Source organism: Amphiprion ocellaris, chromosome 1, assembly GCF_022539595.1.
Source record: "Amphiprion ocellaris isolate individual 3 ecotype Okinawa chromosome 1, ASM2253959v1, whole genome shotgun sequence".
NCBI lineage: Eukaryota > Metazoa > Chordata > Actinopteri > Pomacentridae > Amphiprion > Amphiprion ocellaris.
This window is the reverse complement of record NC_072766.1, coordinates 41,619,479-41,636,161: the sequence shown is the minus strand read 5'-3', so window position 1 is coordinate 41,636,161 and position 16,683 is coordinate 41,619,479. Positions and strand designations below refer to the sequence as shown.

Sequence of the window (16,683 nt, the reverse complement as noted above, 5' to 3'; positions counted from 1 at the left end):
TTATTTCTTATTTTTTGATCGTGCCTTTTATGAAGTGTTGGGAACCAGAGTTGATGTTTCTTTCCTTCCATTTCTTTCTATCTAACTCATCACGTCTCTGATAACAGCGTCTTTTCCATCTCTTTCCTCATTAGTTGTCAGGTAAAAAGCTGCCGTCCTTTCGCTGCTCTTGTCTTCTCCTCACTAAGCTGCGAGGATCGCTATCCGGCAGGATCCTTCACACCAGGTGGATCCTCTTATGACCCCGTATTTATAGCTCTCTACGGGGTGACAGGTGTGACGCAGATTAGAGCCACTTCTAAACACTAAAAGCTGCTCCACTGGCTTCTGGGTTACCAGGAACACTCACAGTGGCTTTATAAAGACTAAAAACAGCGTCGAAATGTACTGAAAATACAGAAACGTCTGCAGCAGGATTAGTCGACCAGCAAAATCTACTTTTCTGAACAAATTTTGTCAAAAATATATTAGTTTGTCGGATATTTAGTTCATTTATGTTCATTTGAAAAGCACAAAACAAATGATGTTTTTAAACTATTTTTTATAAGTATTTTATAGATTTTCCCTGTTTTGTTAAATTACAGATAAAATCCAGTAAAAAACAAGAATAAAAGTATTTCTTTGCATGTTGTCCACATCAAAAACCTGCCTTTTTTTCAGTAGTTCGTCCTGAGTTCTTTTTTCTTGTTTCCTTGTTTCTCATGTTCCTTTTTTTTTTTAAAAAAAAGAAAACTACATATATTAAAATTAGAAAAATGGTAAATAATTCTTTGAATTGTTATATGACAGATTCCCTGTTTTATTAAATTACAGATAAAATCCATTTTTAAAAAAGAATACAAATATTTATTCATATTGTGTCCACATAAAAAAAATCTGCATTTTTACAAACAATAATTTGTTTTTATTTTTTTCTTTATGTGAACATAAATGACAAAATTTTACTGGATTTAAATCAGGAAAATCTGGTTAATTTACAAATACTTATCTTTTTTTTTATCTAAAGATATTCCGATTTAACAGATAAAAATAAAATATCCATATAAATATCTATATATGTATATTAAAATTAGAAAAATAGTAAATAATTCTTTAAACTATTATATTGCATACTTCCCATTTTGTTAAATTACAGATAATATCTAATTTTTTTAAAAAAAAACTATAAAAATATTTATTTTCACAATGTCCACATAAAAAAATTTAATTTTAACAAACAGTAATTTATTTTTGTTCTTTAAAAAAAAACAAACATTACATCATTCGACTGTTTAATTAATTAATTAGTTTTAAAAAATTTACTGCCAATTTGGAAAATCACAAAAAAAAACCCAAAACATTATTTTGTTAATCAAATAAAAATCAGGCCAAAACTGTAAAAAAATCAACATCAATAATCCATAATTTTTAAAAGCTAATTTATTTTTTTCTTCAACAAAAGAATGACACAAATTGTACAGTATTGAAATCTGCAAAAATATTCCAATTAAACAGATATTTCCCATCTTTTTTAAAAAGAAAATTATGTGTATTAATATTGGAAAAAAATGTGAATAATTGTTTTAATTGTTATTTTACAAATTTTCCCCATTTTGTAAAATTACAGACAAAATCCAGTTTAAAAAAAAGAAAAAAATACAAGTATTTATTGCATGTTGTCCACATCAAAAATCTGCATTTTTAGACACAGAATTTTTTTTTTATTCTTTTCTTTCAGTGAACATAAATGACAGTATTTGATTGCTTTATTTATATCAGAAAAATCAGCTTATTTTACAGATATTTATCTTCTTTCTTTTTTTTTTTTTTTTTTTTTCCTGATTTGAACATGACAGTATTCCACTGTTTTGTTAATGTATTTTTGGTCCTTGTCAGGTTGGAAAATCACAAAATTCAGGCCAAAACTATAAATAATATCAGCATCAAAAATCTATAATTTTATAAAAGCTCATTTATTTTTTCTTGAACAACACTGGACTGTAAAATTACACCATTTTTACTGTATTTAAATATGCATGAATATTGTGATCTAACAAATATTTCCACTTTTAAAAAAAAAAATTATGTCTATTAAAATTAGAAAAATGATCAATAATTCTTCCAACTATTATTTCACTTTTTTCTGTTTTGTTAAATTACATTAAAAAAATTAAATCATTTAAATTTCATGTTAACTGTCAACAACAAAACAACAGAACACTATATAATGTCCAAACAAATAATATTTTGGTCTTTTACAGTTTGCAAATGTAAATTTGCCCTTTTTACTGGTCTTCAAGATAGAAGATATTTCCTGAACATTTTTGACTGTTTTTTTTTTGTTTGTTTTTCATTTTATTCACTGCAGTATTTCACAGTTTTGAACAGATTTATTTTCTTATACACTGTCTTCCAGATTTTCACCTTTTATTTTCAGATTTTTTCCTCCCCTGCAGGTTAAAACAGCTTTCTGTTTAACGGACGTCCAGCTTTCAGCTCTTCGTGCTGCACAACTTAATCTTCTTACAAACATCCAAACTGTTGTTGCTTCACTCTCAAACTACACTTTAAACTCTCTCATTTCCCGCCTCAGATCATCTTCTACCGACACCAAACTGCAGCTACGACACAAACCTGGAAGAGGAGCTGGATTTGTGAGGTTGAAGTCGTGTTTTTTCCTCCGATCGCTGCTGAATGATGCTCCAGGCGGCTCAGACTGACAGCTTGTGTCCCAGCAGCAGCTTTTATCCTGCAGCTCTGGAGTAGACAGGAAGCAGATTTCTGGTGTTTGCATGCAGCTCACTGGCAGCATGTGGAGGGAACGTTATGGATATATTATGCTGTGCTTTGCAAGTTTGATCAATGCTTCTGCAAACTTAGACATTGCATCTTAAGAATCTGGTGTTTTCTGTTCAATTGTGGCTTGAATTTCCTCTTTTTTTCATTGAATTACCTAATTTTTTACCTCTGCTTTTGCTTTATTTGCATGCTTGATAAAAATATCCTTTTTTCTGCCTCGTCCAACCCTAGACTTCAATGCTAAATAATGTTTTAATGCTCATTTCTTTGGCTCTCTTTCTTTGAAAGTACAGCAGGTTAAAGCTACAGGAAATGTGTTCTAAGTGTGCACACCGAGGGCTTTTTCAGTCACATTTCCCTTCCAGATTACGGTAATGCTTCTAGGAAAGACGTCTGGAGCAAAGCCAGAAGGAAAATACTGTCATCTAATGGTCAACACATCTCACTGCAGATAAAGGAAATAAATAAACTATCCTGAAATAAAGTATAGGGTAATAAGTAGTGTGTTAATGACATAGATCTGTAGTTATTGCACATTCTTGACTAAACACTAGTCAAGAAGTGAAATGAACTGAGAAATTAAAGTGGTTCAACAAAACAGTTTGCATCAATCTTCAACCATAACTGTAAAAAAAAGAAGAAAAATCAAGCTAAAGCATAATGTCCACATCAGTTTTATTTATTTATTTTTACAAATATTTATTTATTCCTTTAAAATGTGTGATGTAAATAAATTTTGCTTATTCATTTTGTTTGATTATTTTCTTTAGATTTTAAATAATAACAATAATAATAATGCAAATTATTATAGTTGTTATCATTTAATAATAGTGGTTTTATTATTATTATTATTATTATTATTATTATTATTATTATTATTATTATTATTATTATTATTATTATTATTATTATTATTACATAAATGTGTGACAAGAAAATTGCACCACTTGTACACGTTTTTAGCTGTTTTTAAAACAGCTAAAAACGTAATTATTTTACAGATACTTGCTGGTATTTTCACCAATAAATTTTGCTCATTTATTGAGTTTGATTATTTTCTCTATACTTCGCATAACAATAATAATAATAATCTTATTATAATTATTATGATTTGTGTTATTTTACATAATAATAATTATTATGTAAAATAATAATATGTAATAATATGTCAATAATTATGTATTCTACGTTTTACATAATAATAATGATAACAATAATAAAATAGTAATTCAAATAATAATAGTAAATATTATTATTACATAATAATAGTTATTATTATATGCAATAATACTTTTATTGCATATAATAATATTATGCAATAATAATAATTATGTAATGATCATTTTCTTTTACATAATAATAGCAATAATAAATATAATAAAAATAAAATTATAAAAATTTGATAATGATAATAATGATAGTTATTTTTATATATATATATATATATATAGTTATTATTATTGTAAAGAGGCTGTATTTGTGGAATTAGAAAACATAAATAAATAAAAATCATTCATAATGACTAATTTTGGACCTGATATTTTTCATTAACATAGATAATATATATTAATGTATGTGCTATTGATAATTTCAGCCTCTAATAAAGTGTTTTATCACCTTTTGTTTGTGTCATTTCCGGTCACAAAGGGGTTACTGGTAAAATAAATAAATAAAAAGCCATTTGTTGTGACTAATTCTGGCCTTCGCTGTGTTTCTGGCCAAACGTTTTGTTGTGTTTGATAATAGAACCTCAGTTTATTCCCTGAAACCTGCCTGCGGCTGCTGGTGCGGCTGCTGCTAATGTGGTGGTTTTAACCCTCAGTTCTGTCTGCAGGACGCCGCAGAAAGGCGTCGCTCCGGGGCACAGAAACCCAGAACCAGGAAGGTGGTCCGGGGAGGAGCCCAGCGTCTGATTCCTGCCCCCTAGCTTCACCCAGCCTCCAGAGCAGGCCTGTACCCGCACGGAGAGGACCGAAAACCGGACGCTTTTAGGACTTTTCTCCGCTTTTTTCACCGCTTCGTGAGGACCAAAGAACCGGCAGGTAAGAGTTAGCTCAGACCGCCGTGTAGCTGCGGACACACCGGGGGCTTTTACGGTCTTTTAACCGAGTACACGACACGTTTTACGCCTTCTTCTGGACGTTTAGCTCCCGCACAGGTTCCTAGCAGGTTACTGTCGGAGGTAAAAGTCCGTCGTTTCGGTAAATTTCACCGTTTTTCTGAGTTTTAGCAGCTTCTCAGGCTAGCGTTAGCTTAAAAAGAGATGCGATGGAGTTTAAAATCACAGCAGAAACCACTAAAAGGAGGGTGTAGTCGGTGAAAATCCCACTTTATCAGGTTTATTCCGGTTAGTGGAGGGTTTTTAGGATAGTGAGTGTCTGTTAAGAATCAAAACTGTTTGGTAAATCCTCTAAAAGACGTTATTTTTCGGTAGTTTTTACAGATTAGCTAGCTGAACTTTTCTCTGTAAACACTGAATGTAACTGAGGCTTTATGTTCATTTTAAACCGAGAACTGCACCATTTTCAGCTTATTCTGCTCTAAAAGTAACGCAAAATGGGATTATTTTGTATTGTAAAGGTCAGAGAATGGTGAAAAATGTGAAAATCAGTGTTTCCCAAAGCCAGAAATGATAAATCTACTGTCTGCAACACAAAGATATTCAGTTTACTGTCACAGAAAACCAAAGAAACCAGAAAATATTCACATTTTATTTGATGGAATCACAGAATTTACATATAATAATTAACTCTTTTTCCATTAAAAAGTAGTTGAGAACTAACTATGTTCTTGAAAATGGCAAAAAAATGGCAAAAAAGGCAAAATCAGCGTTACCCAAAAGCCAAGATGACAAACGTGTGTGCAACACAAATATATTCAGTTTACTGTCATAGAAAACCTAAGAAACCAGAAAATATTCATATTTAACAAGCTGAAATCGCAGAATTTACGTTTCATAAACTCTTTTCTATTAAAAATAGCTGAGAACTATCTGTGGTCTCTAAACTGTCAGAAAAAAATGGTGAAAATGTCAAAGTCAGTGTTTCCCAAAGCCAAAAATGACAAGTCTTGTGTCTGCAAGCCAAAGATATTCAGTTTACTGTCATGGAAAACCAAAGAAACCAGAAAAAAAAGTCCATTTTAAGAAGCTTCAAGGAGAGAATAGAGATTTTATTCCTTAACAAAAACATACTCTTGGTAATTTTCTAAATAGTTGGCTTTGAATTTGATAGCTGACAACTAACGATGGTCTTTAAAATGTCAGAAAATGGTGAAAAATATCAATCAGATGTCAGATATTTTGTCCACAACCCAAAGATATTTAGTTCACTGTCATGACTGAGCAAAGAAAACAGAAAATATTCAGATTTAAGAAGCTGCAAGAAGAGAAGTAAGACTTTTTTCTTTAAAAATGACTGATTATTGAAATGCCTTGTAATGAGGCTAATGTATGCAGATTTACAACTATAGTCTTGTATTACCATTTAATTAAACAGTAATTTGAGCCTTTAATTACTGCAGTAGAAGAGATGCAGGTGAAAAAGTTCATCCATGAAGTCTAAAAAGAACATGCCTTAAATAAAAAACTCAGAATGGTCAGACCAAGTCTTCTGTGTTGCTAACAAAATGAAAAACGTTCAATATTCTGTCATTTTTAAAGACTGATAACTTCTGTATCTACAGCAGCTTACAATAAAACTATAAAATGTGTTGTTATTGTTACTCAGCTGCCTGTTGCTGTAATTTATTCCTTTAATTAAACAAAACAACCAAACAACTGCAAAGTCCTGCTGTGAGACTAAAGCAGAAAAATTGACGTAATAAAAAACAAACAGAAACAGTTCAGACTGTCACAAATCAAAAAAAAAAAAACCTGATCTAATGACAGTGTTTGGCGTATTTTCTAGAGCTTTACCACATTATTGAAGTAACAGAGTAATAAAAACCATAGAAATATAAATTATTCTTGTTTTTGTAAAACCAAGTTGGAAAAAAAAACCTACTAAAGAACAAAATTTCAATCCGCAGTTCTTCTTAAAACGTTGATTTCCATCCAGATAGATGGTTTTAATTCTGATATTGATGGTTTTTATTGCTAGAAGCAGCTCAGAGAGAGAAATATTCCAACTCTGAATCATTTTTATTGTCGCTGTTTCCTGTTTCATCATAAAATGTGAAGGTAAATATAATGAGTGTGACTCAACAGCAGCAATGATCTAAATAATGCAGCACTAAAAAAGCAGAATATAACTGAATATCTGATCAATCCATGCAGTATGAAACCTAATTACCACCTATTACAGGTAGTTGATATTTTGTAATTTACTGCTAGTGATAATGAAACTATACAACAGCTGATCAGACAGTCGCTTGTTTCTGTGTCTGGTTCTTCAGTCAGTTACCTGTCTGAGTCCACAGGTGTGATTAACCTGAAACATGAGTCAGTTTATTATTCAGACCTGCAGCTGGTGTTCAGACGAACTGGATTAGTCATTTTTCTACAGCGAGTAAAGCCCACAGAAGACCTCATTGTTGTCGCTGATAAAATATAAATAGCAACCGACTGATTTCCTCTCTAGACCCCAAAACTAGAGGTCGACTGATACATCGGCCGGCCGATGTTTTGGGCCGATATATGGACTTTTTCCAAAATCGGCCATTGGCCGATTTTTACAAATAAAAAGCCGATTTGTGATCAGGCACCCGTACGGGCAGCTGCCGCGACTGCTTTTCCCTTAGAAGGACCCCCGGCACTCAGAGAGCGGAGCATGAGCGGAGCATGAGCGGAGCATGAGCGGAGCATGAGCGGAGCATGAGCGGAGCATGAGCGGAGCATGAGCGGAGCATGAGCGGAGCATGAGCGGAGCATGAGGAGAGCATGAGGGGAGCGAGTGAGCCAGGCAACAACAAGCCTCGCTCCACACCTGCTTATTTTGTAAAAACAACAGATAAGAGCTTTGTTTCTTGGTAGGAGAGAAAATGCAATGTTGATTTAGCCTTTGAAAGTCTTTACTGTTTGATCATCAAACTGTAAAAGTTAGCCGTTTAAGTTTTAGCGTCAGCCTCAGGCATACAAGCAAGTGACAAAGTGAAAGTAAATCTGTGGATGCACTGTGTGTGTGTGTGTGTGGTGCGCGCCTATGCCCAGAGAAAAAAAAGAAAAATCTGTGTAAAAAATGTATGTTGTGCAAGATTGCTCACATTTCATGTGAGAAAACAAGCTAAATACTGACTATATATTACAATTATTATCATACTGTAAGACTCAAATAGTGACACAAACTTTTGTGTTTTATTTTGTGGTTTATCTAAAGATTTGTAATGTCTAACTGCACTACGTTATTTAATTTAATTAGCATTTGTTACAGTTTTTATTTTGTGATCATGTTTATCTTTTTTACTTGAACAAGCAATTGCACTTTCAGGTTACTTTTTAATTGTATTTTTTGTAAACTTTAAGTATTTTTTTTATGTTATTGTACTTTTTCACTTTTTGTGTTCAATAAATGTTAGAGTTCTACTAGTGTATTTAATTTGTAATATATACATGTATATACTTTTAGTGTTTAAATTGCCTTTTGTTATCGATGTGCTTTAAAAAAAAAAAAAAAAAGGATATCGGCCTTAAAAATCTGCTTCTACAATCGGCTTTAGATATCGGCCATCGGCTGAAAATTTTTTTAAAAATCGGTATCGGCATCGGCCTTTGAAAATCCCATATCGGTCGACCTCTACCCAAAACCCACCAATAAGTTTGTAAACCATCACCAAAAAACCAACACATATCAGTCAGAAACTGTAAAAACTGAAAAAATAGTCGCCTGTAAGCATCAATCCCAAATGTTGTCCAGGTTTAGGTTCTCAAATATGAACTTTTTGTGTCATAAAGGACAAGAAATTGAATGAATTTGGGGTTTTTTGCAGTTGGTCGGACCAGTAAAGCAACCAGAAGACTTCATTGTTGTAGTCATTTGATAATGTTTTTTCTGTTAATAGACTAATTAATTAATCCTCTGATCCCCTAAAACCAATGCAGGGTTTGGAAACTGTTATATATTTTTAAAAATCACCCAAAAACCGACATATATTAGCCTTGAAACAGTAAAAACAGAAATAATCCTTGTATTTGAAGCCATTTTAAGCAATAACTCCAAATGTTGTTTGATTTCAGCTTCCCAAATATGAACTTTTTGTGTCATAAAGGACAATAAATTGAATAAATCTGGGTTTTGGACTGTTGATTGGACCAATAAAACCAACAGAAGACTTCATTGTTTTCACTAATAAATTATAAATGATATCTTTTAAATTTTTAATTTTATCGATTAACTGATTTAGCCTCTGAACCTCTCAGTCTGCCGGTGGGTTTGTAGAACATTTTGCTTTAAAAAAAACAACAAAAAACTACCGTTCATTAGCTGTAAGCTATAAAAACAGAAATAGTAGTCGTTTTTAAGCAACAATGACAAATATTGTCTTGGTTTAGCTTCTCAAAGATTAGGTTTTTCTGTCATATATGACAATAAATTGGATAGATTTAGATTAGGAACTGTTAGTTGGACAAATAAAGCCAACAGTAGACCTGATTGTTGTTGTTTTTTGAATATTTTTCCTTCATAGGCTAATTAATTAATCCTCTGACCCCCAAAAACCAATGCTGGGTTTGGAAACTGTTATATATATATATATATATATATATATATATGTTAAAAAATCTGTACGAAATAGACCATTTTATTAACCAGAACCTGTAAATACAGAAATCTTATTTTACACAAAAATGCCAAATATTGTCTTGGTTTAGCGCCTCGAACATGAGCATTAGTGTCATATAGGACAATGAATGGAATAAATTTAGGTTTTGGAACCCAACAGAAGACTTCATTGTTGTCGCTGATAAAATATAAATAACAACAAACTGATTTACTCTCTGAACCCCAAAACCCATCAAAAAGTTTGTAAATCATTATGTCTTTTAAAAATCACCAAAAAATGCCATATATTAGCCCCAAAACTGTAAAAACAGAAATAATCCTTTTATTTCAAGCAGCAATTCCAAATGTTGTTTGGTTTCAGCTTCTCAGATATGAAGTTTTTGTGTCCTATGAGACAATTAATTGGATAAATTTACGTTTTGGACTGTTGGTCAGACAAATAAAACCAGCAGAAGACTTTATTGTTGTCGCTGATAAATTCTACACAACATTTTTAAATTCCAAACATGAGTCAGATTACTATTCAGAACTGCATTTCGTGTTCAGACAGACTGGATTAGTCACTTTGCCATTTCTGGATCAATAATGGCAGCTTTGTCTGGCAGAAATGAGCCAAAAATGAACTCCTCTATTAAAAATAAAACTTTAACCTTCAAGGAAAAAGAGCAGAAAAACAGGAAAATATTAATTAGTCTGAGTTTTTTTCAGGCTTTTGTCTAGAAACTAAATTAGTCAGAAGGGAATCTGACAGATTATTTGGGGGAAACCCTGAACTGAATGCAGGAAAAAGATGTTTTTCAGACTTTAGAAGCTCCCTGTTGGTTTAGAATATTTAGCTAATTAACCATTCTTTTATTTTTAACACATCTGTCCCCCAAGAATTAAGTAGAAATTAATGTCTTTTTGGCAATTGAATAATCCATTAGGACAAGTCTTATAAATTCAAATTTAAATGAAATTTTTGAGAATCGTGTCTATTTGTGGCTTCTAAGATCAGCTTTTGTAAATCAACTTTATAATCTGGTGTTGACAAGCAAATGAAAATCATGTATCTGAGAATAAAATGTGATTTAAATGTAGTTTAATGATATTCAGAAGATCTAAAATATGACAGCAACTAAATATTATTTCATTACTGATGACTTTATTGTGTTTTATTCATTAAATATTAGAAGACGGTGGAAAAAATCCAAGATCATACCTTCAGAAGTCTCGTTTTATTGAATTAAATTTGTGTTTACAGCTGAAAACAACAAGAAGTCCAGGGAATAGTGAATAGTTTTGAATTATTACAATGATGCCCATAACCAGTCAAGTTTATCGTTTTTATTAATTTTAATCATCAGAAAATCTGATATTTAAACGAGGCTACATGCAGCAGTCAAAAAAACGTGTTCTGTTGCTTGGCTGTGAATGAAATTTCACATTTTTAAACTGAAATTTTGAAGCTGTATCATTATTGTACAACTAAAATGTTTGCTATTAGTTGAAAAAATGCAGAAATTATGATGTTAAATTGGACAGGAGTTCATATTTCAGTCATAGAAATGAAATAATATGACAACTGAACATCAAAATCATTTCTCTTGGATAATTTCTGACAATAAATGGTGTTTTTTTGCTTTTATGATCTGCATTTGCTCACCTAAAACATCTTTTTAAGCTGAAATAAATCCGTTTTCTTGTGCAGCTGATAAAAACATGCCTGGACCAGTTTTTAGTGTCCTCCCACTATAATCTCAGACGCTGCTTTAAGCTTTCTAGATGCGATTTATGACGACTCTGTCAGACGTCTGCTTCATTTTTGCTTCCCAAAAGATCCCAAACAAACCAAAAATGTAGGTCAGGTGTTCTTTGTTTTGTCCACAACCCACAGATATTGAATTTACTGTCATAAAGGAGCAAAGAAACAAGAAAATATTTACATTTAAGAAGCTAAAATCACAGAATTTATGTTTCATCAATTTTTTTAACCTTCAAAAAGTAGTTAGTTGTTAGTTTAATAGTTAACTTCTATCAGTATAATGTCAAAATCATTGTTTCCCAAAGCCAAAAATGAGAAATGTTGTGTCTGCAACCAAAATATATTCAGTTTACGTCATAGAAAACCAAAGAAACTAGAAAAAAATTCATGTTTAGGAAGCTGAAATCACAGAATTTATGTTGAATAAACTTTTTTTTTCCATAAAAGAAAGTAGTTGGTGGTTAGTTTGATAGTTGAAAACTAACTATGGTCTCTAAAATGTCAGGAAAAATGGTGAAAAATGTCAAAATTAGTGTTTCCCAAAGCCTAAGATTACAAATCCTGTGTCTGCAACTAAAAGATGATCAGTTTACTGTCTTAACGTAGCAAAGAAACCAGGAATATTCACATTTTAGAAGCTGGAACCACAGAATTTACATTTAATAAACTTTTTCTTGTTCAAAAAATAGTTAATTGTTAGTTTAATAGTTGAGAACTAACTATGTTCTTGAAAATGCCAGAAAAAATGGTGAAAAAATCCTTGTTTCCGATAGCCTAAGATTACAAATCCTGTGTCTGCAACTAAAACATAATCAATTTACTGTCTTAAAGGAGCAACAAAACCATAAAATATTCACATTTCAGAAGCTGGAACCACAGAATTTATGTTTAATGAACTCTTCTTCCATTAAAAAAGCACTTAGTCATTAGTTTAATAGTTGAGAACTATCTATGTCTCTAAAATGTCAGAAAAAATGGTGAAAAATCTGCACCTGAAAGATTTACAGTTTCTATCCTGAAGGAGGGAAGAAATCAGAATATATTTTCATTGAAGAAGTGCGAATCACAGAATTTAGGCATTTTTCCCTTCAAAAACCAACAAAAAACCCTCTAAATTATCATCAGAATGTTTGGTGATTAGTTTAATAACTGAGAACTAAGTATGGTCTCTAAAATGTTTCCTGAAGCGCTATCATCTCGTTAGCTTTCTAGACGCGATTTACGACGACTCTGTCAGACGTCTGCTGCATATTTGCTTCCTAAAAGATCCCAAACAAGCCGAAGATGTAGGTCAGGTGTTCTTTAAAGGTGAACTCTGCACACTGGGAGAAGCTTTGTAAACATTCAGACTGATTGTTGACTAAGCAGATCCCCAGTTAGGTCTTGTTTGAATTTAGTTAGCGGCAGCTCGCTAATTAACTAAGAGGGCTGACAGTAACAGATGGCCGGCTGCAGACAGTCAGACTCGGCATTTCTATCCGAATCTACGACGGCGTTGGAGGGGGTGGGAAGCAGACGGAGTTTCAGACGGAGGAGGACGAGTCCAGACTTGACTGCCAGCTAAACCTGAAACCTGTGGAGGAGGAGGAAAGTTTACAAGAGCTGCATTACTGCTAAAAAGCCTTCATTTTACTGAGGCGTGTCTGATAGGATAGTTCACATTTCATGCAGTCTTTTGTCTGTCGGTTTCACCATTACTGTTTTTTTGGAAATACAAGGAGGCTAAAAAAATAACTCACGAGGCAAGAAACATATGCAGAAAAACTGCTGTACATGTTAGAAAAGCCTCCAGGTTCCTGTTTTTGGAGGAGAAAATAAAAGTAAAAAGATTCATCATAGTTTACCTTCTTGGCTCGACTTGCTCTCATTTTCTGATATTTGCAATGAAAGGAGGGATATTTTCTGGCATTTTGGTTGCTCCAGTTTCAAGTTTTACCTCCAAATAAAGTTTCTTTAAATAAGTTGACCAAATACAAACTGATTTTCCTTTAAATTATGTATTATTTACCTTGAGGATATGTTCAGGGAAGAAATTGGATCTTATTTAACATTAAATGACACTGGTTTTGGTGCTAAATGGTCCCTGATTTGATGGATTTTTCAGCCGTTTCCATATAACTGTCATGATATGTTGCAAAAATCCCAAAAAGAACACGCACTTAGGCTTTTTTTCCATTAATTGCTTCGTAACAAAACAAAACCAGTCATTTATGAACTGCTAAAAGAAGCTAGAAGAAGAAGAAACTCAGAAAATGTGGTTGATTTATGAGAGAAAATGGAGATTAATCCTCAGGAATCTGTAAATGTGCAAATATCCTCTCATGTCAGCAGCTATTGAACATGTTTCATGACAAAAACAATGACAGAAGCAGCCAATCAGTCATTCATTGGAACTCGGATTGATTATAAAACTTGGTAAATCGTCTTTTTCGTGCTTTGAAATTAAAGTATTTCAGCAGGAACGCATAGATTCTTGTTTTGATGAAGTAAAAACCTTTAAAATTTAATTTTCTGTGTTTTGTTTTCAATTGTTTTTCTTTTTTGAGGGTTTAAAATTTAACTTATATACAATTTTGGGATGAAAAGGATGTTTACAGAGCACCAGAGTGGTTCCAGATGTTAACTTGTGTTGGTTAGTGTTTGTTTCATTAATTAGTTGAACTCTCGGGTGGTTTTCCGTTCGTTTTGTGGCTGCAGTGAAGAGTTTGAGCCTCCAGAAGTGTCGGATCTGCCCGAGGAGCGGGGCGGCTTTAATTTGCAGCCTCTGGCCGACTCTCAGCTCCTACTCAGTGCTTAGTCATGGATCTCTGGGCGTGCACATGTACATGCACATGTAATAACTCAGCTGTGATTCTGCCCATGCTGCTCATGTGACGCTGCACTCCCCCACAGCTACATTAGTCCTGCAACAGCTCATTATTTACCAAGCATATCTGCTGCAGTGCACAGATTTTAGTGCTGCAGTGACCAGATCATCAACAGGAAATCGTTTTGGTCATTAATTCAATTGTTTCTGTTACTTTCTGAGCAAAAATGACAACTATTGTCTTGGTTTAGCTCCTCAAATATGAGGTTTTGTGTCGTATGGCAATAAATTGGATATTTAGGTTTTATAGACTAAATATTTACCTTCTGAACCCCAAAACCAGCTCTGAGTTTGGAAACTTTTATGTATATTTAATAAAATCCATTAAAAATATACCATTTTATTAGTGAGAAGCTGTAAATACAGAAATGATTCTTGTATTTTAAGCAAAAATCCCAAATATTGTCTTGGTTTAGCTCCTCAAATATGAGGTTTTTAAGTCATATATGACAATAAATTGAATAAATTTGGGTTTTGGACTGTTGGTCGGACAAATAAAACCAACAGAAGATTTCATTGTTGTCACTGATAAATTATAGATAAAATCTTTTCAATTTTTAATCTTGTTGATTCACTGATTTACCCTCTGAACCTCTCAATCTGCCAGTAGGTTTGGAAGCATTTTGCTTTTCAGAAAACACTGAAAAACTACTGTTTATTAGCCAGAAACTGTAAAACCAGAAATAATCGTCTGCTTGTTTTACATGTTGTGATGGTCCTTGGACTAACCATCTCTGACGTGCCATTTAGCTGAAATACCTGACCAGAATCTAACTTTAACATCATGATATTTAATTGAAATCACTTCATTCTACACAGTGATTCTACATAGTGTTAAGAATTTGCCAAAACTAAACCATTTGCAGTTACCAGATTGTGTAAAATTTGGTAGATTGGTCGCACTTTCAGCCTCTATAAGCTGTATACAAACATGTCAAAGATGGTTTGAACATCAGTGTTAATTCATGTAATATAACTTTTGTATTTTCTGCTCTATTAGAGGCACTTTGCATTTTGTAAACACAAGACATGATTATACCCTCAAAAATGGTCATTTAATGTTTTGACCAGATCGACTTGCGTTTGCTTTTGCTCCGTTGTAGTGTGTCTTAAACATTTGGACAATAATTATATTGGGCCTGTAAATAGTAGACGTGTTAAATGAAGTATCACTAAGTAGTCTGTAATGAAAGAAAGTAGTTCTTGCAGCTAACTTTTAACAAACTAGTACCTTTTATTAATAGAACTTCTTACTTCTGATGATAATTTTTCCTTCTTGTGTAAAACCAGAAAAGAATCTCTAAAAACAAACATGGAAAGTCTCAAAAATAGCATTTTTTATTGGTACTGATACCAAAACGTGGGTCACATGTTGGTATCAGTGTTAAACTACTTTCAAATCATATCTCATTTTAGTGGAGAGGAGTTTTTATAAAGTATGCAAACAGTGGAAAAGCTCAAGGTTGTAGCTGTTGATCTTGTTTAAAGCACTAAAAATGCTTGTACTGTGTGCTAAAGTCATTATTGACCTTAAATCTGCTGTGTTCTTCCTCAGTATGGGCGCCTACGAGGAGAAAAAGGAAACCTGCGGAACAGTCTGCCTGAAATATCTCCTGTTTACCTTCAACTTTCTCTTTTGGGTAAGTTTCCACCCAGAATATTTCACTGTTTGTGTTGTTCTAAAGAGCTTTGGGGAGTTTTTCCAAAATGCAGGCGTGTCCTCTGATAGTCTTGTCTGTCAGTTTGACCGTTACGTTTATTAACTGGTGTGAACTGGGAGTACAGGAGGCTAAAAATAACTCACATGAGGCAAGAAGCAAAAGCAGAAAAGAAGTTAGAAAAGCCTCCAGGCTATTTCTGGAAGAGAAAATAAAACAAAAGTAAAAAGATTCATCACAGTTTACATTCTTGGCTCGACTTGCTCTTATTTTCTGAAAAAATGCTGTGAAAAGAGGGATATTTTCTGGCATTTTGGTTGCTGTAATTTCTAAGTTTTACCTCCAAATAAAGTTTCTTTAAATAAACTGACCAAATGCAAACTGATTTTCCTTTAAACTATGTATTATTTACCTTCAAGATATGTTCAGGGCAGAAGTTGGCTCTTATTTAACATTAAATAACTCTGGTTTTTGTGCTAAGTGGTCCGTCATTTCAGCGGTTTCCATCTGACTGTCATGATATGTTGCAAAAATCCCAAAACAGAACACACAATTCAGCTTTTTTTCCCTTACTTGCTTCGTAATGAAACAAAACCAGGTGGTTGCAAACAGCTCAGAGAAGCTAGAAGAAGAAGATTCTAACAAAATGTTGTTAATTTATTGGGGGAAAATGGAGATAAATCTTCAGGAATCTGTAAATGTGCAAATATTCTCTCATGTCAGCTGCTATAGAACATGTTTCATGGCAAAAACAATGAAATAAGTCAGTAATTTTAAACTCAAATCGGGTATAAAAAAAAAGCTTATTAGCTGGTCTTTTTCATGGTCAAGACTTAGTTTTTTCAACTTGAACACAGATTTTTGTTTGGATGATTAAAAAGCTTAAAAATTTAATTTTCAGTGTTTTCTTTTCAGTTATTT

General features: G+C 32.8%; 2 protein-coding genes across 2 annotated transcripts in view; both read left to right on the top strand.

Moving 5' to 3' along the window:
• cfap70 (cilia and flagella associated protein 70) overlaps positions 1–3,514 on the top strand; it is a 43,811-nt gene extending 40,297 nt beyond the window's left edge. Inside the window, exon 29 of the mRNA XM_055013760.1 lies at positions 2,573–3,514. The gene's annotated coding sequence lies outside the window, so the exon portion shown is untranslated. The remainder of the gene's footprint in view (positions 1–2,572) is intronic.
• A 1,057-nt stretch (positions 3,515–4,571) lies between these two features.
• The window catches only part of LOC111581458 (CD151 antigen-like), a 45,597-nt gene continuing 33,485 nt past the window's right edge, over positions 4,572–16,683 (top strand). Inside the window, exons 1-2 of the mRNA XM_023289634.3 lie at positions 4,572–4,820; positions 15,660–15,744. Coding sequence (XP_023145402.1) covers positions 15,661–15,744 — 84 coding nt within the window. The 5' untranslated portion in view covers positions 4,572–4,820; position 15,660. The remainder of the gene's footprint in view (positions 4,821–15,659; positions 15,745–16,683) is intronic.